The 22537-nt window shown below is 47.1% G+C and overlaps 1 protein-coding gene across 1 annotated transcript in view; it reads left to right on the top strand.

The window, feature by feature from the left end:
• Window positions 1-21766, top strand: part of LOC125745479 (PDZ domain-containing protein 4) — a 28185-nt gene extending 6419 nt beyond the window's left edge. The window contains exons 2-7 of the mRNA XM_049018386.1: window positions 9204-9511; window positions 9764-9854; window positions 9933-10031; window positions 10109-10171; window positions 14727-14828; window positions 17811-21766. Coding sequence (XP_048874343.1) covers window positions 9204-9511; window positions 9764-9854; window positions 9933-10031; window positions 10109-10171; window positions 14727-14828; window positions 17811-19763 — 2616 coding nt within the window. The 3' untranslated portion in view covers window positions 19764-21766. The remainder of the gene's footprint in view (window positions 1-9203; window positions 9512-9763; window positions 9855-9932; window positions 10032-10108; window positions 10172-14726; window positions 14829-17810) is intronic.
• Window positions 21767-22537: the final 771 nt, after the last annotated feature.

Here is a 22537-nt window from a genome sequence, read left to right as displayed (position 1 = left end):
TGATTAGGGAATGGGAATGAGCAATAGAGAGCAGACTTTCAAATTGCCCATATTTTACCTTCTCTCTCCTTCCATTTTTCTGCGACGCAGTTGAGAGCAAGAGAGTTACGTTGCCACGGTTACAGGTCTAGCAGCAGATGCTAAGAGAAGGAAAAATTAGAATGTGCGTCTGCGTTTTAGTCGTTTTCGTCTTGAGGAAAACATTTCACAGATTATACTTTGAAATGAAACAGCCTGTGAACCACTGTTTGAGATACATGAGTGTCTGCTGGCAGGCACTGTGTCTGTCCCTGTCTGTTCTCCTTTATCAGGTGTAGTAATTGGAATTTGAATTGGTACCCCCAGTATTCCAGCATGGGGGAGGGGTGCTGGATGTAACCTAGCGCACAACACGTCTAAACTGTTTGTTCTTTATGTTCCTCAACCGAGTCTACGTATTCATGGGAGCTCATCTCCTCTGTGCTCGCCGGCGCACGAACTGTCACAAAGGAAATGCAAAGGAAACGAAACAGTCCGCAGTGTTTCCGCCGGCAACGGCTGATCACAGAGCTGCACTGAAAAGCCCACGGACGGGGATGCCTTTTGGAGCACTCATTCCATCACAAAGGGAGTGCGGGGGGGGGGGTCCGAGGCCTTCCCAGGAGAATCTCTGCACAGGCTACAGAAGAACTTGTGTCCAAGACAAAGCAGAGCGGAGGACCCTCCCCTCCCCTCCCCTCCCCTCCCCGCCCCTCCCCTCCCCTCCCCTCCCCTCCCCGCCCCTCCCCTCCCCTCCCCTCCCCTCCCCTCCCCTCCCCTCCCCTCCCCTCCCCTCCCCTCCTCGCACAGCTCTTAACCACCTGCAAACGAACCTTTGCAATAAGACTGATTAAATATATATGTGTGTTTATAGCAGTAGTTTTCAATCCTGTTCCTGCCACACCTCCCCCCGCACCCACCCCCTCGAATGTTTTTATTCCAACCCACACTGCCTTCGATCTGCCACATCCATTATCAGCCTATTAAAGAGCATGTAAACCTGATTAAGGTAGCGTTGGAATGAAAACATTCTGGCAGGGATGGGGGCCAGGAACAGGATTGAAAACCACTGATTTATAGAATCATGGTTCTACTATATTGTGCTCAATTTTAGATTGTAGATCACACAGAACACCCGAAAAATCACGTGATCCTTTACCAAGAGCAGTAACATTCACAGAATTATTAATATATGATACATACTATATGAAGGTATAACTGATGTTTTAAATAGTCCGGCTATGGAAGGAGTCACTAATGAAAGCAGCCACAGCAGTTCACCTGCGTCTCACATTGCTGTTCATAATTTTTCTATTTATCTCTCTGTCTGCCGAATTCTCTCCTCTGCCTTCATCTGGCTGTGTTGTTATAGATGAGTTGACTACAGCAGAGTCCTCAAGGTGAATTTCAATTGTGAGTCTGAGGAATCGTATAAATATCAACCTGCTCTTTATTGGAATTTCATCCCTTTTGGTGTTAAGCTACAGTTATACACTGAAATGTCTTGTTTGTGACTGGATACAGAATAAAATACAGATGTTCCCCATCACTGCATCATCCAGTGACACATGGGTGCCAAATAACATCTGTTATAATCCCCACCCCCCCCCCCCCCAAAAAAAAAACAACTGCAAATGCAGTAGTTTGAAAGAAATTGATGATGTGTTCTTCAAATCTAGAAGGAAATGAATAGGATCGTTTTGCTGAACGCACATTTTATACTAACCCATTTTCTCTTCCGCTTTTCTAAATGTGCTCCACAGTTTAATTTAGCTTAAAAGTAACTGAATTAGCAAAAAAAATTAATTTGTCAGGAGATCATGAAAGTAAGGATGCTGTACAGGTTCTTCAGCATGTGCATCCTGGGTATCCCTGCAAATTACTTTTAAGATGGAAGATCAGACCTGACCCACTACGATGACCACAGACTACCTGCCTGCTGTGGAGTGGTTTAGCAGCACCAGAACACCAGCCTGGCCGCACGGCATAGAGGTTCTTACACTTCCTCCGTTGTGTTTTTTTCCGTGCTTAAGCCCCCCGACATTATTCTCCAGCGGCCTCTCCCTCTCTCGCTCCCACCACAGGCTGTCAAATTTGTCTCAATGGGATGCTGTTACCACAGCAACTGAAGTCATTAAGCAAGACTAATGTGTTTCGCCATCCTGACACACACCGATACAGTGTTTACACACAGACACACACACACCCGCAGTCAAAGGGCGATCGTGTGACGATCCCTGATATGTACCCTCCATGAACGCGCTAAAAGGTGCGCGCACCCACAGCAACACGGGGATAAAAATAGAAACAATGCTTGTATGATCTTGTGAGAATTGTTTATGCGAGAATTCGTTCACAAGATGTTGAAGACGTAAGTACCTTCTGTCTGTCATCGGTGCCTAGGCTTCTTACACTCACAGGCAGCTGTTTCCGAGTGTCTGATATGTATCACACAATCACATTCAGGTGGCTTCTAGAGGTACAACATCTATCCCCATATCCTCCCCGGGGTATTAATCTCTAGAACCTCTTAGTTATGTATTATGGCTTATGTGTCACTCATTTTCCAGGAATGTCACCGGTCACCCTCCCAGTGTCTCCAGCAGAGATTAGGCTCTGGTCTGGGTCAAACCACCTCGTGTGCAAGCAGCGTTACATTTTTATGAGGTTAGGATTGAGTTCCTGTCATCTATCGTCAGTTATCAGAGAGGTGAGGCTGTGGGACAGCAGGGGGGGAATGTGGGAGGGGGTCACTGGACTGTGAGAATGCACAGGTGTGGGTCATGGTCTAAGAACAGATAGACCATAATTGTGCAATAACATTTTGAAGAAATTAACTTATCTTAGGTATTATTCTATTTTGGTTTCCACAGAGGGGGCGGCATGGTGGTGCAGTGGTTAGCACTGTTGCCTCACACCTCTGAGACCTGAGGGTTCGAGTCTCCGCCTTGGTCACATGTGTGTGGAGTTTGCATGTTCTCCCCATGTCGTCGTGGGGTTTCCTCCGGGTACTCCGGTGCTGAGGCTAATTGGAGTTGCTAAATTGCCCATAGGTGTGCATGTGTGCATGAATGATGTGTGAGTGTGCCCTGTGATGGGCTGGCCCCCCATCCTGGTTTGTTCCCTGCCTCGTGCCCATTGCTTCCGGGATAGGCTCCGGACCCCCCGCGACCCAGTAGTAGGATAAGTGGTTTGGAAAATGGATGGATGGTTTCCACAGAAGTGATAAAAATCACATAATCACATGGCGCGCTCTCTAATTTCCGGGTAATATTGCTTAAAGAGAGTGCCACTTTCCGTTCTTCATGTGCAGTGCTTAACTGCAGCTGTCGCATAACTGAAATTCCCGCCTAATGCTCTGTCAAGTATCTGCATTTAGACTCTGCATTTGCGAGAAGGTTCCTCGAACGATTCAGGCATACAGATGTGCGCATGGAAATATGGGAAGGTCAGAGCTGCAGGACCAGAGACAGCTTACGCCTTACGCCGAAAGATGTCTGAGACCTGGCAAGCTGCACCAGTGGGTGAATGCGGATATGCAGGGATAGACGAGAGGGTTGGCTGGTAGTGGATCTGGGAAGATTCAAGCAGGAAATAGTGACGAGCAAAGGAGAGCAGAGGGAAAGAGCAGGAGCAGATGCTGATCGCTTGTGCTGCTGCATTGGGCACAACCAGCGAAACACTGCAGCATTTCAGACCTACAGCTACTCGCAGAGATATTATTGTGACACTTTTGAAGGTATTAATCTCCACTTTATGAAACTTTATGAAACGATGCGAACTTTAATGATTAATGCAAAGCAATAGAACCGGAAGGTAAGGTGTGGCTTAACCAGCTGATGATGGATAGAAAACGAGAATCCCCCATCCTCCACGTCTGCTCTCGTTTCTGCAGTTAAGGTCTGATTCCCTCACACTTTTCCAGCCACCGGTGGGACGTCACAGTCATTTATACACTGCAGCCTAGAATGATAACACAACATGGAAATGCGAAGCTACACTCCTGTGCCGCCTTTTATCCTGCACTCCCCATCTCATTCCGTCGTTACCCCCCACCCCCTGCCATCTCTGCCCCCCCCCCCCCCCCCTTTGAACAACTTACCTGTCTTTCATCCGGCCCTCTTCATCTCCCCTGCCTCTCCCACTGCTCTCTTGCTATGCAGTTCTGAATATTAAAGTATGACAGAAATATTAAAATATGCCTGTCACCTCTTACAAGGCCATACCTTTCCATAAGGCTGCAGAACTTTGCTGCCTGTTAAGCACATTAAATAGAGAACATCCTGTACTGTTGTTCAGCCATGGTGGCAGTAATATTCAATATTTTACCACTGAGTCTGTTCTAAGATACAACAGTGTACCTAGAACCCTGGGCCTTCAGAGAAAATGTCAACAAACTAGACTAAATTTCACATTTAATTTTATATATTCCTAGTGGCCCTGTCAAGTGTTGGGCCCCCTGAATCTGCCAGGGTGTCAATGCCCCTCTGAAGCCTTCGCTATGATGCCCTGTAAAGCTGGGTGCAGCATATCACTAAGCATATTATGATAATGATTAGCCGTAGCTGTAATAATGAACACTGTAATATCTCATTACTGCTACTCCTGAGTGCAAAGTCATCATCGCCTACTGGAAGTCGTCTGTGGGTCCCAAGGACCAGAATGGGAAACACTAAGGTGGAGGAACAGAAATCCTAATATTTCCTGCCTTGGCCTACATTGGAGTTCAGCGGACACAGGGCACAGCAACGGCAGCGGCGACTTACTGACGCAAAGCGCTCTCTGCTTAAAGCAAATCAGTAATTATACTCGAGATACATGGCAGATGGACAGAAGCTGGGATTCCAAAAAAACAGACTGTTATGGCGAGGAGATCAAGAGAAACAGCTGAAGTGCAGAAATATCGCTGTACGGCACGGTAACAAGGGGGAACTGCTGGGAGAGCACGCTCTGCCCGAGGTGGGGGCCAAGGGGAACATGCTGCGTTAGGAGAGGAGAGGCTGCACCCCATCCTGTCCTCCCCATCATTCACTCAGAAATGACTCATCTTTGCTTTAAAAACAATGAAAGAGCATCTATTGGCAGGGGGGTAAGAGCCAAGTGACAGCGGGGGCGGGGGTGCGGGGGGCTTTGAGTATACTGGATTTGGCATAATCCAGTTTTATACCTAAAAGCAGGTTTACATTTGGTTCAGTTACGATGAAGTAAAGAAGCCGATAGTGGGCTTTGTCTATTGAAGTCGTATGGAAGTAAAGCTTGGCTCAGAAAGAGTCCCGGAACTTTTCAAGCACTTGATTGTCATTAGTACAAAGTGGGATGAAATCATGCAGCCAAACCTGTATGATTTTACAATAATTTCAGAAATTGTTCCCTAATTTAACAGTTTCTTGCTCTGAATGTTACTCTGCTGAGGTGTTTGTGCGTTTCTCTCTCCCTGCTTTGGTGGTGACTTTGAAAAAGGTTTTGCACTGAGATGAAATTCAAACCAATCTATCTGTATTTCAGTCGAAATGTCAGCTTTGAAAGCGAGGAAGATGGAAACAAAGACGGTGGACAGAAGGAGCTGAAATCCATTTTTTTTGGTCGACTGCACAGAAGAGTGTTAATTTAAAATTCAGTCATTTCAAAAGGCCAGTGGCAGGCGGAGGGGGACGTGCCACGGTCCGCGCTCTGAGATGATATAACTCCTCTTTGCTGTCACGCAGCTAACAAATGACTGGAGTATCAATATTACACATGCACTGTGTAATATAGCAGTAGCTTATGAGCTCTGCACACACACACCCATGTATACATTCATGCACACCCCCATGCACGCATCCATGTATACATTCATGTATACTCTCATGCACACACCCATACACACACCCATACACACGCCCATGCACACACTCATGCATGGTCAGCGAGAAAGTATCCTGTTATTTTTCCAGACGCTGTACCATTATCTGTTTATTTGTATAACCATCTCTTCCTCTGACAACCATAGTTTGCTGGTGCACAGGGTGAAAACAAAACAAAAAAAAAATTCAATTGCAAAATATACAGTATGTTGATTTGCACTCATTTCTCTAGTGCAATTGCTAAAACATAATATTTGCCTGTCTAGGAACATGTTATGTGTGCCGACCGCTTGTTGTATCTGAAAAGCAGAGTGTGGATGCAGCTCTGGGTGGCATATACCTTGGATGATTTCTACTTATAATTATGAACTATCTCATAATTATGAATTATTTTATAATTATAATGTTTCACTGAGCATCTGAATAAGCCAGACTGTCTGTTTCTCTGAGTGCTATGTGTGTGCATGTGTGTCGGACCATGTCAGTCTCCAGGCTGTTTTAATGAGATTGCCCAGGCAGACTAGCATTCACTAAATCCTTAATTAAAAAGCTTGCTTTTTGCTTCTTGTTCCATACAGACAGAAAAGGGGAGGGAGACAGATGGGATTTAGAAATATTAAAGATTAAAGGACGGGTGTGGGGAACAGGGACTTTAAAAGATGAGCAAGGGGAACAGAGCCCTTAAAGTACAGATGAGTGGAATGGGAACCTTAATGGACAGGCAAGTGAAACGAGGTCTTAAGGGACGGGCAAAGGGAACAGGAACCTTGCAGGACAGGCAAGGGGAACGGGGAGCTTAAAGGATGCAGGAAGGGAATGGGGACCTTACAGGATGGACGAGGGGAATGATTACCTTACAGGACAGATGAGGGGAATGGGGAGCTTAAAGGATACAGGAGGGGAACAGAGACCTTACAGGACAGATGAGGGGAACGGGGACCTTACAGGACAGGCAAGGAACGGGGAGCTTAAAGGATGGGCGAGGGATATGGGGACCCTAAAGGGACGAAGGGAATGGGGACCTTAAAGGATGGTTGAGGGGAATAGGAGCCTTAAAGTATGGGCAAAGGGAAGGGGACCTTAAAGGACGGGTGAGGGGAATGGGGACCTTATAGGATGGGTGAGGGGAATAGGACCCTAACGGGGCAAGGGGAATGGATCCCTTAAAGGACGGACAAGGGGAATAGGAGCCTTAAAGGATGGGAAAAGGGAAGGGGACCTTAAAGGACGGGTGAGGGGAATGGGGACCTTATAGGATAGGTGAGGGGAATGGGGACCTTAAAGGGGCAAGGGGAATGGATCCCTTAAAGGACGGACAAGGGGACCAGGGACCATACAGGACGGGTGAGGGGAATAGGACCCTAACGAGGCAAGGGGAATGGATCATTTAAAGGACAGATGAGGGGAATAGGAGCCTTAAAGGATGGGAAAAGGGAAGGGGACCTTAATGGACGGGTGAGGAGAATGGGGAACTTAAGGGATGAGTCAGGGGTATGGGGACCTTAAAGGGGCAACCTTATAGGACAGGAAAGGGGAACAGTGCCTTAAAGGACAAGTAAAGAGAAGGGGACCTTACAGGACGGGCGAGGGGAACGGGGACCTTACAGGACGGGCGAGGGGAACGGGGACCTTACAGGACGGGCGAGGGGAACGGGGACCTTACAGGACGGGCGAGGGGAACGGGGACCTTACAAGACGGGCGAGGGGAACGGGGACCTTACAGGACGGGCGAGGGGAACGGGGACCTTACAGGACGGGCGAGGGGAACGGGGACCTTACAGGACGGGCGAGGGGAACGGGGACCTTACAGGACGGGCGAGGGGAACGGGGACCTTACAGGACGGGCGAGGGGAACGGGGAGCAAAAAATATCTCCAGACATTGTGACACTAATGCTATAGACACCCATTCAGAGAGCATCAGATGCATTATGACCAAACCACCCATCTCGTGCAAACTCGTGAGCAGTATTTTGAGCCAGTCGTCTTCTATGCTCACTTTCAAGATAAATTTTACTTACTGAATGCCAGTGATATTTCAGACAGCTAACTACTGTTCCAAGGGGGCTTCTCGATAATAAGAAAATAATTTCTTCCTCTCTAGTATTTCCACTTAGAAAGCTAAACTCTGCTTATCACTCTGGTTTTCTCTTTTCATCTCAGACATGAAAATTTATGTGTTTGTAGTCTAGAAAAATGTGGACTCACAGTAAACAGTGACTAATTATAGATGGACAACAGATTTTAAAGAAAACTGCCAGGGGAGCCAAGAAGCAGATTAGCTAAAATGACAAAATCATTGGCAGTAACCGATTCAGATACAGTACACCGATCAGCCATGGCATGAAAATCACTGGCAGGTGAAGTGAATAACCCTGATTACATCTTAAACACATCTAGGGTAACATTAGATATTAAGCAAGTGAACAGTCAGTTCTTAAACCTGATGGATTGATAGCAGGAAAAATGGGTGAGCATTATGTAGTGGTCAGTACCTACCCAAAGTGGTCCAAGAAATGCCAACAGGTGAACCAGTGATAGGGTCATGGGCTACGGCTCATTGATACGCATGGGGTGCTGGGATCCTTATGTTACAATATTATAATAATATGGCCGATCAGTGTATATATCTCTGTCAGAGCTTTCTGCTCCGTCTCTCCTTATGCCGCGTACTGCTGAACGGAAGCTTTAGTGTTGCCATTCGGGGCTTAACGAACTCTTAATGGACGATGGGAGAGCGCTGACATTGTCCTGATTAACAGGCCCGGAGTGCTGTTGATACTCTCTGGGCTCATCTCTGTGTTTGTGGCCACTTCCCTCCCTTCCGTTTCCATGGCGCGTGTGTAATTTTCTGCTCTTAGGATCGAGTAGTGCTTGTATGCGATAATGACCTCTTATGACAGTCTGCCTGTTTGCGGTTCGTTTTCTTGCTGGCCCTGCCGTGCTTTTGGGGGCTCTTTAGCTACTAACCTCTATGTCCATTATTCCCTCTTTATTTTGGTACAGTGAATAATACTAACAAATGATAGAACCTCTTCTGTGTATTAGTGCTGCGCTGATGCTTCTACAGCCCCTTACTCATCCTCCATCTCCTTTCATTTGAATTTGCTGCCTAATATCAGTCATTTTACATCGTTTTGGATGCTCCTCTCTTGCCTGCTTCCATCTTCTTTTTCCTGCTCATATTTTCACGTTTTCCTCCAAGGTAGGGTCTTCCCTCCTGGAGCAGTCTCCTCCTCATGCACTACCTGCACCTTGTTTCTCCTGCTGATTGTTCCATGATCCCAGTCGCCTCCTTACCTCCTCCCCTCTTTTCTCTTGCCCTGTTCTCCAACCGTCTGCAGGTTAACGGGAAGGAGCTGTCCCGGCTGTCTCAGGAGCGGCCCGCTGGGAGCCTACGTGCCATTCGGGACCCTCTCCTCATCCAGGTGGTACGCAGGGGGCCTAGGAGAAAAGGTGGCAGCGGGGGGCCGATGGCCATCACCGGGGCGGCGATGGTGAGCGACTGTGCGGACAGCAGCACCCAGACCGACATCAGCTTCCAGCACATGCCGAGTGTGGGGAGGGCAGGTCACTCCCGCGCTGGGCCCCCACTGCCTCCTCCTTCTCCTCCACTCCATCCTGTCCTGGAGCCATACCTGCTGAACGAGCTGTACGTACAAATGCCAACATGAGTGTGCTGGTGTCACACTCTGTAAGGGTGAAAATACACTGGGCAACTTCTTGCGCAGTCTTGCTGGGCACTATTTTACTATTGGAAAAATGTAGAATTTGAAACTTCTATTTGAAAAACTGTGATCAGCAGTGGGCAACTTTTTGCATTCATCCAGACACAGATGAGTTGCCCTTTGTTTCACATTGCTAAAAAGGTTGTCCTATTTTCAGTATCTCTTTATCCTTTCAGTCCCCCCCTACAGCAGGACTACTATGACCCCAATGACTACTTTGACAGCTCTCATCACGAGGTTGACAGACAGGATGAGTTTGAATATGAGGTTAGCTCTGTTCTCTCATTCGTATTCACACTGAATGACTCCCTGTCATGGTTACTCTAACACCTCTCTCATTACCAGGAGGTAGAGCTGTACAAGTCCTGTCAACAGGACAAGTTGGGATTGACTGTGTGCTACCGCACTGACGACGAGGAGGATCTGGGGATATATGTTGGAGAGGTGAGAGTCCAGGGGAGCTCTTCCTGGCCTGTCTAAACCAGCACTTGTAATGGTTTCCTTCTTCCTTGTTTGTACAGGTCAATCCCAATAGCATAGCTGCAAAGGACGGTCGTATCCGAGAAGGAGATCGAATACTGCAGGTATGGATTATAAAACTGAGTCACACCTGCCAGGCAAGGCCCCTTCTGTCACATGCTGCAGGCCAGAGATTTAGTAATAATTACAAAGCTCTCCGTCAATGACATTGTTGAAGTAAAAGACGTGAAGCAGACCTGGCACAGACAGGTAAGTAATGCACATGTTAGCAGAGATCTCTGCAGTGCAGACAGAGAGGAGCAGCATGACCATTGTGCTTAAATACTTAAATGGACTTAAAGTTACATTAACAAAATTAGGGAAAAACTATGGAGCAAAAAGGTACAACCTACCTTTGTATCTAAATACAATTAAGGTAGAAGGTAACAAAGATTACAGAGGAGTGTGGTGCTGGTATCTGGGTTTTTTTTTTTATTAACAGCTCTGAGAAATACTCTATGTGGGATTCAGCAGAAATTCAGTAGGTTAGTTTTATATTTTAAAGGCTTTTAACACATTTTTAATTGGTTGGTAAAGTTGTGAATTCTTGTCTGGGACAAGGCTGTTTTCTGACACAAGTTTAGAAGTTAAGAAAAATTAAAGCAGACCAATAATTATGTAAATCATGTTGCTTTCATACATATAAATATTTTAAATATACGATTTCACCAAAAAAATTTGAATTAGCATGTCCATATATAATATTTTTAAGTTTTTGTGGTAGGACATGATTTGGACTAATTCTGAAGAATTATTTAATATAAAAATTGAGCACAGAAGACAGCATATCAATAAATATCTCGGTATAAAAGAGTAAAATGTACACATGGCTTTGCTTTGTTTATTTCTGGTCTCTTAGTATGTAAAAAATTGTGATTTATACCAAAAAGACTTTATTTTATGGATTTCTAAAGAATTTCATAAATTGTTCCATTGAGTTACTGATTTTATCAGAATGTGATTTGAAATACAAAAACATTTTTAATTATCTCAGATACTATCAAGCTATTATTGTTCACTTAAAACATTTAAACAGATCTGTGGTGTAAATAATCTCTTTATAACAGGGGAACCATTTCTTTTCATTCTGCCAACAGACTTCAGTCATATTCCAGGCAGTTTCTCTGTCTTTACATTTTAATCTTTCAAGATGACAGAATGGCAAACAGGACAGCTCCTAATCAGATGCCTTTCTGTGAGTTTGCTAACGTTGTTCCAACATAAAGGTACTTGGTGTGTGTATGGAAAGCAATGTGTATCCAGAGTCGGTACATTTACATTCCCAGCCGGTAAATTCAAACCGCCCTTTTTTCAAGACCTGACTCAAGCTTGTTCAAAATGATTCGCAGCCCAGGGGGCTTCCTAGCTTCCTGATTCCAGCTTATGTCCCCCAGATGAAGGGGAGCTTCTCAGCAATATCACTGGGCCTGCAGTCTGCATTTACAAGAACTTGATTTTCTGATCAACCCCTCAGCTGGAGTTTTTTCTAAGTCCCTGATTTTATTCAAGTTCCCAGACAGCTTAATCCAAGAGAATTCTGGGCGCTGAGCAAGCTGTCATTTAGGCTACCCGAGTCTATTATCTATTCTACCAGTACTAGAACCTGTTTAAGAATTTTTCTGTGTATGTACTCAGTTGTACTCTCTCACAAACGTAAAATTATGCTCTCCCAGAAAAATCCTCAAGCAAACCGAACTGTGAGTTAAATCCTTTTATCAGTGTGTCTCCCTATTTTCTTAATCCTCCTTCTGACAGGCAGGTTTGACTCTCATCTTGTGATGCTGTTGTGGTTCCCACGTTGTGCTGAGGTATCTAACGTAAGCAAGTCCTGGTAAAAGCTCTTCCATCCTGATTTTAGGTTTCTTGATCAGTGGCCACTTCTTCTGTGTTTTCTTCTATCAATGTCTTATCATTCCTGATGTATTTCTTGATTTCCTTCTTGCTCTGTTGGATGTTCCTCCCAGTCCACCTGTCTAATACCTTTAAATACTTCAGTATCTGGCCCTGAAAAAGTGCAGCAATGGAAAGTTCAAGTCCAGAAAGTACAAGTCCAGATCAAGATTCTGTTCCAACCAACAAGTGACTCTTTAAACTCAACTGATTGGTTGAAGTAAAATCTTGGTCTGGATTTGTACATTCTGAACCTGAACTTCCTACCTCAGAAAAGTGTACTGTCTTGGGTGTCTTCAGGAAGCATTTTAGTGAAGACTCCCAGGGCTTCACCAGTCATGTCCAGGTATTTGATCCTATTTTTGAGCATTTGGACGGTTTAAGCCCACACAACACGTTTGGCAGTACTTGAAGCCACCCGTAGTCCATCTCCTGAGCCATTTTCTCAGTTGTGTTTTGATGGTTTATGATTTTCACACCTTCTGAGCTATGAGAATACCACAGAATGTGAAACTCCTATACGTCTCCCAACAGCACCATAATGGTTTCAAGTCAAGTAAGCACCTTCACTAGAAGGTCTGAGTGAACTCTTTACGGTACTGGCAGTGGGGGAACAGTTGTCAGTGGTTTGGCTGCTGTCTGAGCTGTGTCGTTCTAGCACAGGAAGGCTTCCATCCATTATATGAAAATGTCTACAACAAATAATTGGTCTGATGAAAGCCACTTGTAAGCATATTCTTGGTGTTTGGCACCATGGCGTATAGTCCAACTTCACTTTGGACTTGACATCTCTTGTAAAAATGTGTGATACTATGATCCATCTTGGGTCACCATTGCCTGTGTCACTGTCACAGGCTTGGAGAATTGGTTTTTATTGCTCAGTTCCTAAAAGCTTCTTGTTAGGAATTTGTTTTGATCTAGCCTTAGTAAGCAGATAGCCCATGTATCGGTACAATAATGTTTGATCTTTTTCCTGTTTGCTGTAATTACTTCTGTTTTGTGGGCTGGTGCACAGCTGTTGCCCAGAAGCACAATGACTGGGTGGACAAACCTCTCCTTCCCAGAGGACAGATATCACAATTATATTGTCCTGCAGGCCAGTGTGATGCTTCGCAGGTAAAATGACATTCAGAATTCAGCAGTGGAGCCTCCAGTAGCTGGTGTTTTATGGTGGCGATCTATTTCAGTGACTTCATCATCCCATTCCAGTGGGGTTTGTACCTGACAGGTTACTTCCAGTCACGTGGTACATTTTGACATTGTGTTGAGCATTGTCAGGAATCGACACAAATTCATCAATCACAGCACATAGCTAGAGAACATCGTTGGCCAAGCAAGGTATGGACTTGTATGAGCAATCATTTTTCCTGGGAAATATATTGTCACGGGTACATTCCAAAGCTTTTAGTTTTGGAAAATCAAGCGTTCCTTTTCCTGGGCCTTTATGTAAATCTCTGCTGGCCTGATATCTGTTACATACAGGAAAACATCATGTGTGGCATAATTCTCATCATCTAATCCCCAACCAAGGGTTTGAAGAACTGCAAGAGAAACAGCTAATACATTGTGAAACACCATGCCTCTTCTTGTGTTGGTCTGCGTGGTGGATAGCTACGATACGGCCTGCATCACAGGATGCACCTGACAAGTTGTGTCTAGTCAACCGTAGATCATGTAAATCTGTCTAAAATTCATTAACAAAACCAGTAAGTTTGCGTGTGAAAAGTTTTTCTATTATGACTCAGATCTTTGACTGCCTGTTCTACCTTGCGATATATCAGGATGATCTCCTGGGACCGTGAATGAGGTACCTGCAACCTGTTCATCTGCCTCCTCTAAATGAAAATCACTCCCTACAGAGCTTCAATAATAAGCTAGAAATTGCCTGTTTTGAGTTAAAATTGCAGAATAAAAAGAGTAAATGAAGGCAACTGCAGGTCTTAGAGCCCTACTGGAGAACGAAACCCGTGTTTGAAATGTCGGCATTGAATAGGTGGTGCAGGTGTCAGGCCTTTAAGCGGCATATTTGCATTTCCAATTTTAATAATCACATTGTATGAAAGGGTTTTTTTTTTTTTTACAAATAAACTAAATTGTATGGGTTCAGTTAAATTACAAACCTATATTTTGATAAAATGCAGCTTGCTTTTCATGACTTTCATTTTACTGAATTTACAGAACACTCTAAATGTGACGTACGCTCACGGTTTGCTGCATCAGCCAATACAGGACTGTCTGTGGTACAAGAAATATATTAAATCACTAAACTGAACGTATTCATTTGAACAGGGGTCATTACAGTATGATTTAAACACAGCTGAAAATCCCATTCTCCAGTTTAGCAGTCGTGCTAAAATTATACCTGGCAGCCAGACAAATTGCTGCTTTGCTTTATTAGTCACAGCTTGCACTCCGTCGAAATACGGAACTCATGCAAATTTAAAGCGAATACTTCAACCTAGGAAAGGACAAGTAATTGCAATTCAGACATACAATACCACAATTCTGCACATTGCTGCCACGTTTAACTGGCCCAGCTGATGTGACCGAAGGGGTGCAGTGACATGACCACATTCATACGACACAGCCGTCAAAGAAAAGTGAAAGAAGGCCGTTAGCGTCCTACTATGGCCGTCTGATCATGAAAACAGCCTCGTTCCATCAGCATGTCTTACTGCAGAGGTCCTATTTATTAGGCTGCATTAATGGAGCACTTTGCACCCCCCGCAGATCAATGGAGTCGAGATACAAAACAGGGAGGAGGCAGTAGCGATCTTGACCCGAGAGGACAGCACCAACATCTCCCTGCTGCTCGCTCGGCCCGACATGGAGGTAACATCCGAAAATAGGCTGTCACTCATTAAGCCAAAGTGTGTTAAAAACCAAAAAAAAAACCCAGACCGTTGGACTGACACTGACCCACCTCCCCCAGACAAGTAAACCTACGGAAGGATGAAGTAAACAAAACAGTGACCAGATAATCCCTGTCAGGAGAGACACTATGAGCTACTTCAGGTTTTACAAACTACTTCAAAACTGAAAGGCTCCTATGTTTGGCTTAGTTCAGTTCTTCTTGTGCTTTGATTGGTTTGTTTCCATGATTGAAAGTCTTATCCAGCTGTTTCACATTAACATTAGTGATTAACGCATGATTATAGGAGACTGACCAATCAGCACACAGCAAGAATTCAGGTTCTTTTGATTGAAATGGTAGCTAACAAATCCTGTCTTAACTCAAAGTATCCTCCCTGACACGGATTATCTGGCCACCCTCCAAAACTGCGCAATCCAGTCTGCTGCAAACTGACCAGCGTGATTTTATCTGTTTGAAGGGTTACTTTGTATTTTCAAAGGAAGCACCAACATCCTCCACCCAGGTCCATCTTTTTAGTCTGTCATTCGTCCCTCACATTCGCAGTGGCCTGCATCTGCCTGGGGTTTTTTGGAGGACAGACACAAGATAAATTGGACAGAATGGCAGGCAGTGACAGTGTTCAGGGACTTGTGCAAATCCCACACGCACTGGGATGATTGCTGGCATCTGCCGTATCCTTGATCAGGACGCAGCTTTATAGGAAGACTGCCATTGGTAGCAGCAAGTGTGTATGTGGAATGAGACAATGGATACGGTCATACTTTCAGGACGCATGCGATGCAAAATAAAGCGTTAGCCTCACAGTGACAGTATAATAGTGCAGACTGATTTTGCTGACCAAAAAAAAAATAAGAGGACAAGGCCGGGAGCCAGCGATCATTCACTGTGAAGTTAATACATCATACTGAAGGCAATCTGCGATTTCTGACAGTTTTACTGCTAGGGCTCCGTGTGGAAATGATAACGAATAGGTTATGCCGTACTGAGTCATTTCTTTTCTACATAGAAATATCAAGAGATGCTGGGGAGAGGAACTTAACAGGAATGAGGGGGGGGGAAGCAGGGGTGCGGTTAGGGAGAGAGGGCTGGACGGACGGATGGAGCGAGGAGGACGAGTGTGCCAGCATGCTGCGCTTTGTTTGCTCAAGGTCACGGCACAGTGATACTGCACACGACAACGGACGGCAGATTCGGCCGTGTAACACAAAGGGACACTTTACAAGAGAGAGACACGGAAAGAGGCAACCAGAGAAACGATGAACAAACATGATAATATTTACACAGACACAAAGAAATAGCTCATGGACATACATGGGAGTGCCAGCATGTGTTTGTTTGTAAAGGTCTCATTTTGTGTTGGTTTTCAAGATATTGCTTTCTGCTAATACATATAGTGCTGGGACATGAGGTGTGGGGGGGGTGGAGACAAATATCAGAGGAGGCATAAGATGACAGGCAGACAAGCCAAAGTGTAGACAAAAGGAGAGAGTAAGAAGAGAGTAAGGGAGAAGAGGTGGGAGCAGACGAGTTCAGTGCAGGGGGGAGAGGGGGAGAGGGGGAGAGGGGGGAGAGGGGGGAGAGGGGGAGAGGGGGAGAGGGGGAGAGGGGGGAGAGGGGGGAGAGGGGGAGAGGGGGAGAGGGGGAGAGGGGGGAGAGGGGGGAGAGGGGGGAGAGGGGGAGAGGGGGAGAGGGGGGGAGAGGGGGAGGGGGGGGAGGGGGAGAGGGGGGGGAGGGGGGAGAGGGGGGAGAGGGGGGAGAGGGGGGAGAGGGGGGAGAGGGGGGAGAGGGGGAGAGGGGGGAGAGGGGGAGGGGGGGGAGGGGGAGAGGGGGGGGAGGGGGGAGAGGGGGAGAGGGGGGAGAGGGGGAAGAGGGGGAGAGGGGGAGGGGGGGGAGGGGGAGAGGGGGGGGAGGGGGGAGAGGGGGAGAGGGGGAGGGGGGGGAGGGGGAGGGGGGGGAGGGGGAGAGGGGGGGGAGGGGGGAGAGGGGGAGAGGGGGAGAGGGGGGAGAGGGGGAGAGGGGGGAGAGGGGGAGAGGGGGAGAGGGGGAGAGGGGGAAGAGGGGGGAGAGGGGGGAGAGGGGGGAGAGGGCTTCGGGAATCCTGATGAGACAGACGATCGATGCTCCAGTGTGGGAACCTGAGAACAATCCCAATTAAGGGCCAATCAATGCGCCGTGATGAATGAAGAGGCGCGAAGGCGCATGTAGCTGCGGGATAGGGTGTCATGCAGTTGCGGGATAGGGTGTCATGCAGTTGCGGGATAGGGTGTCATGCAGTTGCGGGATAGGGTGTCATGCAGTTGCGGGATAGGGTGTCACTGTACGAGGTTCATAAGGAGGCCTGGCAGAGCTGCGTGTGCAGTTCGCTGGCATGTGGGCAGGTACTCAGCCACTCTGCTGCACGGATCACATCGCACAGGTTCTGGTGCCGGTACGGGTTTCGGGTGAGACGCAGAGGGGTGAGAAGCTGGTCTCTGGGTCTCCTGAGTTCTTCCTGCCAGGGGCTTTACTATATACATGTGAAAAGGTGCTCATGCACACTATATGATGCTTGACTGACTGCTTCTGCTTTGAACACAATTTTTATAATTCTTATTAGGTAATGGAAATTCAAGGCCTGTCCATTACCGCTGAATGATATAATGTATTTAAGTGTAAATTCCATATTGCCTCTATATTTCTTTGTAAATAATATACTATGACCCATAGTGAAAACCTCATGTTGGGTAATGTCGCCATCTAGTGTTCATATGAAATCATCAACAGTGCTTTAGGCACCTAAGGCGTATGCTAATATTAGTCTGCGGAAACATAATCTTATGTATTTTATTCTCTCCTTTTTGTCCCCGGAACATAACAATCTACAACATGTCTGACACCAACACTTCTGGCGGAAAATCCAATTCAATTACTCAAATATCACTAAAACACCCAAACTGCAGAATGACACCCAGTTAGATCCAGATGAGCTGAACTTGGACAAGCAAGCTGCAATGAGCGTGGAAGACCAAGACCTAGACAACACGGCCCACCTGGCCAGCCCGCAAAGGCTGAGAAAAACCGGCATACACCGGGACGGGGGGCAGCTGAGTCGGTGTGGCGAGGTGGTGGGGTGCAGCTGGAGCCCCTGCAGGGAGGTGGCAGCCCTGAGCCCCAATCCCCTCAGCAACAGCCAGGAGCTGGACAGCGGTGTTGGACGCACGGACGAGAGCACCAGGAATGAGGAGTCCTCAGAGCATGACCTCCTGGGGGACGACCACACCAGTACCTCCAACACGAATGCCACTAACACGCCGGGAAGCATGCGCAAGTTTATTTGCAGCAGGGGGGACACCCCACCCCTGCTTCACTCTCGGGAGCTTCACTTCAGCACAGACTCGCTTCTGGGGCTGGAGGGCGGAGGTGGGGGAGGCTACAGCCACGATCCGGCACTGATGATGCCGGGGCTGACCGAGGAGGAGTGCGAGAGGTACCGCGAGCTCCTGGAGATCAAGTGTCACTATGAGAAGAACGGGAATGCGCTGCTGATGCTAGGTCGCGGGGCAGGGGTGGGTGGGGGCGGTGCGGGGGTAGCGGGCAGGCTGGATGTCAACCGCAACGAGAGCCTGGTGCAGCACGAGATGGCTTTGCTGGAGGAGGAGCTGCGGCACCTAGAGTTCAAGTGCCGCAACATCCTGCGAGCGCAGAAGATGCAGCAGCTGCGCGAGAGGTGTATGAAGGCCTGGCTGCTGGAGGCAGCGGTAGCGGGCAGGGCCCACGGAGCCACTGAGCCAGGGGTCGCCGAGGACCCCTCACACCACGAGCTGTCTGATATTACGGAGGTGCCGGAACGGGAGCGCTCGGACAAGGAGAGCAGCAGCGCATACAACACAGGTGGCGAGAGCTGCCGCAGCACGCCCTTAGCGAGCGAACTGCTCACCCCCCACTGCACCCATGAGGACGAGCCCCGGGACCTTTCAGCCAGCGGCAGGCCCACGGAGATGACGGGCCAGGCCAGCAACCTTAACCATTCCTATTTGTTCAGCCTGAACAGCAGGAGGGCTACTCAGGAAGGTAACGAGAACGTGACCAAGTTCCGATCTCTGTCCCAGGAAGACAGTGCTAGGAGGGGTTCTGAAGTGGGACTGAGGAGGAGCCTCAAGGGCAGCGGGACGATGGACAGGCGGGGTGGGCGCAGCGCCGACAACAGCCCCTACTTCTCCCGGCGTCAGCATGTGGCCAAACCGCTGGCACGCTATCAGAGCTGCGTGCAGCTGAGGTCCCCTTCGGCCCCCATGGACCTCACGGTGGAGGGCGAGGAGGCCACAGCCGAGGAGGAACATGATGGCCATCTCACCCCAAACCTGCTGCGCACCAGCGCAGAGGGCGTGGACAGTAGGCGGGTCCTGCCGTCGTTAGCCCCGCCCCCCGTGTCCCCGCGCATGGAGTGGAAGGTGAAGGTGCGCAGCGACGGCTCGCGCTACGTCGCCAAGCGGCCCGTGAGGGACCGGCTGCTGAAGGCGCGGGCCATGAAGATCCGTGAGGAGCGCAGCGGCACCACGACGGACGACGACGCCGTCAGCGAGATGAAGATGGGCCGCTACTGGAGCAAGGAGGAGCGCAAGCAGCAGCTGATGCGTGCCCGCGAGTACCGGCGCCGCCGTGAATTCATGATGCAGAGCCGCCTGGAGTGCCTACGCGAGCAGCAGGGCGCTGCCGGCGCCGACCGGGGCAGCCAGCAGGGGGCGCCGCAGGAGGCCAGCATTCTGGAGCTCAGTCAACGAAAGAGTATGAAGAAACGCAGCAGGAGGATCCTGGACAACTGGATCACCATCCAAGAGCTTCTAGCTCACGGCAGCCGCTCCGCGGATGGAAAGAAAGTATACAACCCTCTCCTGTCGGTGACTACTGTGTGAGAAAGGAAGGAAGTATGCAGAGAGACATGATAGATGATAGACTACAAGGAGGACAGGCAATCTGCGTAAGGGGCAGGTGCAGCTCTAGAGCAGACATGCTGTTGGGGTAGAACAGACTGACAGTATGGTGGTGACTCATAAAGAAGGACAGTTACTGGCCTTAAAAATTAAGCATTTGATTACCACTGTGTTCTATCTGTTACCCGGGCAACCAATCAACCACTTACGGATACATTTATCCGAGGAGGTAAGATAAATCTCCAGAGGGGCTGGCGGAGGAGCTCAGTGATGTGCACACACAGTGCGGAGGACCCAGGGACACAGCCAGAGCCCTATAAGCATCGTAGCTGATTAACATGCATCGCAGGCTAAAAGCACAACCTGATCGTATTTACTACAGAACGTCACATGTGAATTACCATTACCGTCTTGCTATTAATATTGAGATGATAGTCAAGCCTTCAGCAAGAAATTTAAATGATGACTAGAGCACACAGGGACTCTGGGGGCGTTACAGACTCCTGACAGTGACTTCTGATCTGATTAGGATTCTGTACCTGGCTGCATATCAGTGTAGCTTAATGTCTTTATGGCAAGCTAACGGGCCAAATCGGCCCTTTCGTGAGAAAATAAGCAAAACAGGAAGGAAAAGGACCATGGTCCACTTTACGTAAGGAAGCAGGTGCTTAGACCTTAAATCTTTAAAGTTTACAATCATTTAAGACTGTGGAGAACTCAAGAAATATGATTATTCCAGGGATAGAGATGTGTGACACCATATGAGCATTAAGTGAGACACTTAGTGGACTATATGTGTGTGATGTCCCAATTACTTAATGGTCATATGATGTCATAGGGTGGTACGCTTATCTGTCTGTGTTATCTAAGCGGTTTATGACATAATCTTTAACTAGAAATCTGAACTGTTTCTACATTTTATTCAGTCTTTTACCTGAAACTTTGTGCACAAAATTAAAGTGAAAGGTTTTGTAATAGCACATGCGAGACCCCAATATCCTGCTACTTTGTGCCTCTTTCTGTACATTAAATTATTAGATCATTTACGACAAAGGACTCAATACGTCACGACAAAGACACATACGTTTTTGAACCAGTTGGGCTCTGCTGGTTTATCATCAAGCTTCAAACGCCTTAAAAATACTCCAAGTTAGTGTTTCCCAACCTGGTCCTTGGGCACCAAAAATGTGGTTAATCTGGCAGGGAGCTGGAATGGAGAAATAGCTTGGACTTCCTGGGGCTCCCAGAGGACCAGGCTGGGAAGTGCCGGTCTAAGTCTATACTCAACTCATGAGAACCCATTTCCCTTCTGATTTATGACGATGACCATTTACATCCCTGAGGAAACCATTTACCAGCTCGACTGGTAGCCAGGCAAAGACAGCAGACTGTGCTCCACAAAGTAAAGGCACAATAGTAGGTAAGGTAAACACTGACGTAAAAGCACAGTGACCTTGGCAAGGGAAGCACACAACAGCTACTCACGGGAGAGACAAGCAGACGGCAGACAGACTCAGGGGGATGACAGCTTGTGTTGTCAGCAAATAGCAGGATAAAAGACCCCAAACCTGCCAGGCGGAACACATTCAAATATCATTCATTTTCTTGCATTGCCAGAATATCAGAAGTGTGAACCACCGTTTAGAACAAAAACACAAGAGAGAAAGAGTTCAATGTAGAGAAATTTCCCTGTAAGTGACTTGCATGGTATTAATGTTTAGCACAAAGTAAGCTTTGGGGTGCGGGGGGGGGTAAATGCCTTGTATATACTTTTAAATTCTGCTATGTGCTGCTGAGGAATTTGTGCGTCGTCTATTTTGTCAGCGTTTGTGTGTACGTTTGTGTGTATGACTGAACATCCCCTGTTTTATTTAGGAAAAGGAAAGTAGTATCAACGGTTGTTCAAAGTGAAAATATTACTCGTGATGTTGATAAATGTTCTGCTACAAGAAGCATTTTAAAATAAAGCCTTTTTATATGCACATATACATCCTGACTTGTCCTGAATGCCGTCTGGCTAACAGATCATAGCCTCTTCAATGGCCGTCTCTGTTCACCAGGAATGAGACAGCACAGGGTTGCTTCCTCCATCTGTACCGCCTGAGCTTCACTTCGTTATTCATAGGGTGTATCTAACACAGATCACCAGCTCTCAGGGGGCACAGCTTTTGTTCAAATAATAACATTTCAAAAGAGCACATATCAATGAACGAGTATAAAATTTGTTTCGTTCTGAGATCAAAGGTAGACGAAACGTTATAATGTGGATTGTACAGTGTGCGCGCGCATCTTCAGGCACACAGATTCTATTACAGCAGGTTGTTCCCTAACTGACTGCTATAGGAATTATTCACACGGGAAAAATATCTTGAATTCCAGCTGGAGACTTTGCAGTCATGGGGTCAGTGTGTGAGATTGTTCTTGGAAAATTTAAGCCAAAAGACTGAAAACGACTATATGTGCATAGCTGAATTATTCAAGGCAACATAGAAAGATTAAAAACTATTTGACGTTTTCAAAAGGCCAAACTACATCTAACAAAAGCAACATTCCTGGCTACTGCAGACCAAAGCTACTGGAGAAACCAGTTCAGCATCTACACAAGCTTGGCTTCACCAGTATTGACATCAGAGTAAAGGATTATGCTGCTAATACTACAAAAAAATAATAATAATAATTACTAACCATGACACAAAAATAGATTTGACACATACCAAAAAAAAAAAAAAAAAAAAAGAGTGGAGGGCAGGACTACA

Source organism: Brienomyrus brachyistius, chromosome 6 (genome assembly GCF_023856365.1).
Source record: "Brienomyrus brachyistius isolate T26 chromosome 6, BBRACH_0.4, whole genome shotgun sequence".
Classification (NCBI taxonomy): Eukaryota; Metazoa; Chordata; class Actinopteri; order Osteoglossiformes; family Mormyridae; genus Brienomyrus; species Brienomyrus brachyistius.
This window is presented reverse-complemented; position numbering and strand designations above follow the sequence as displayed.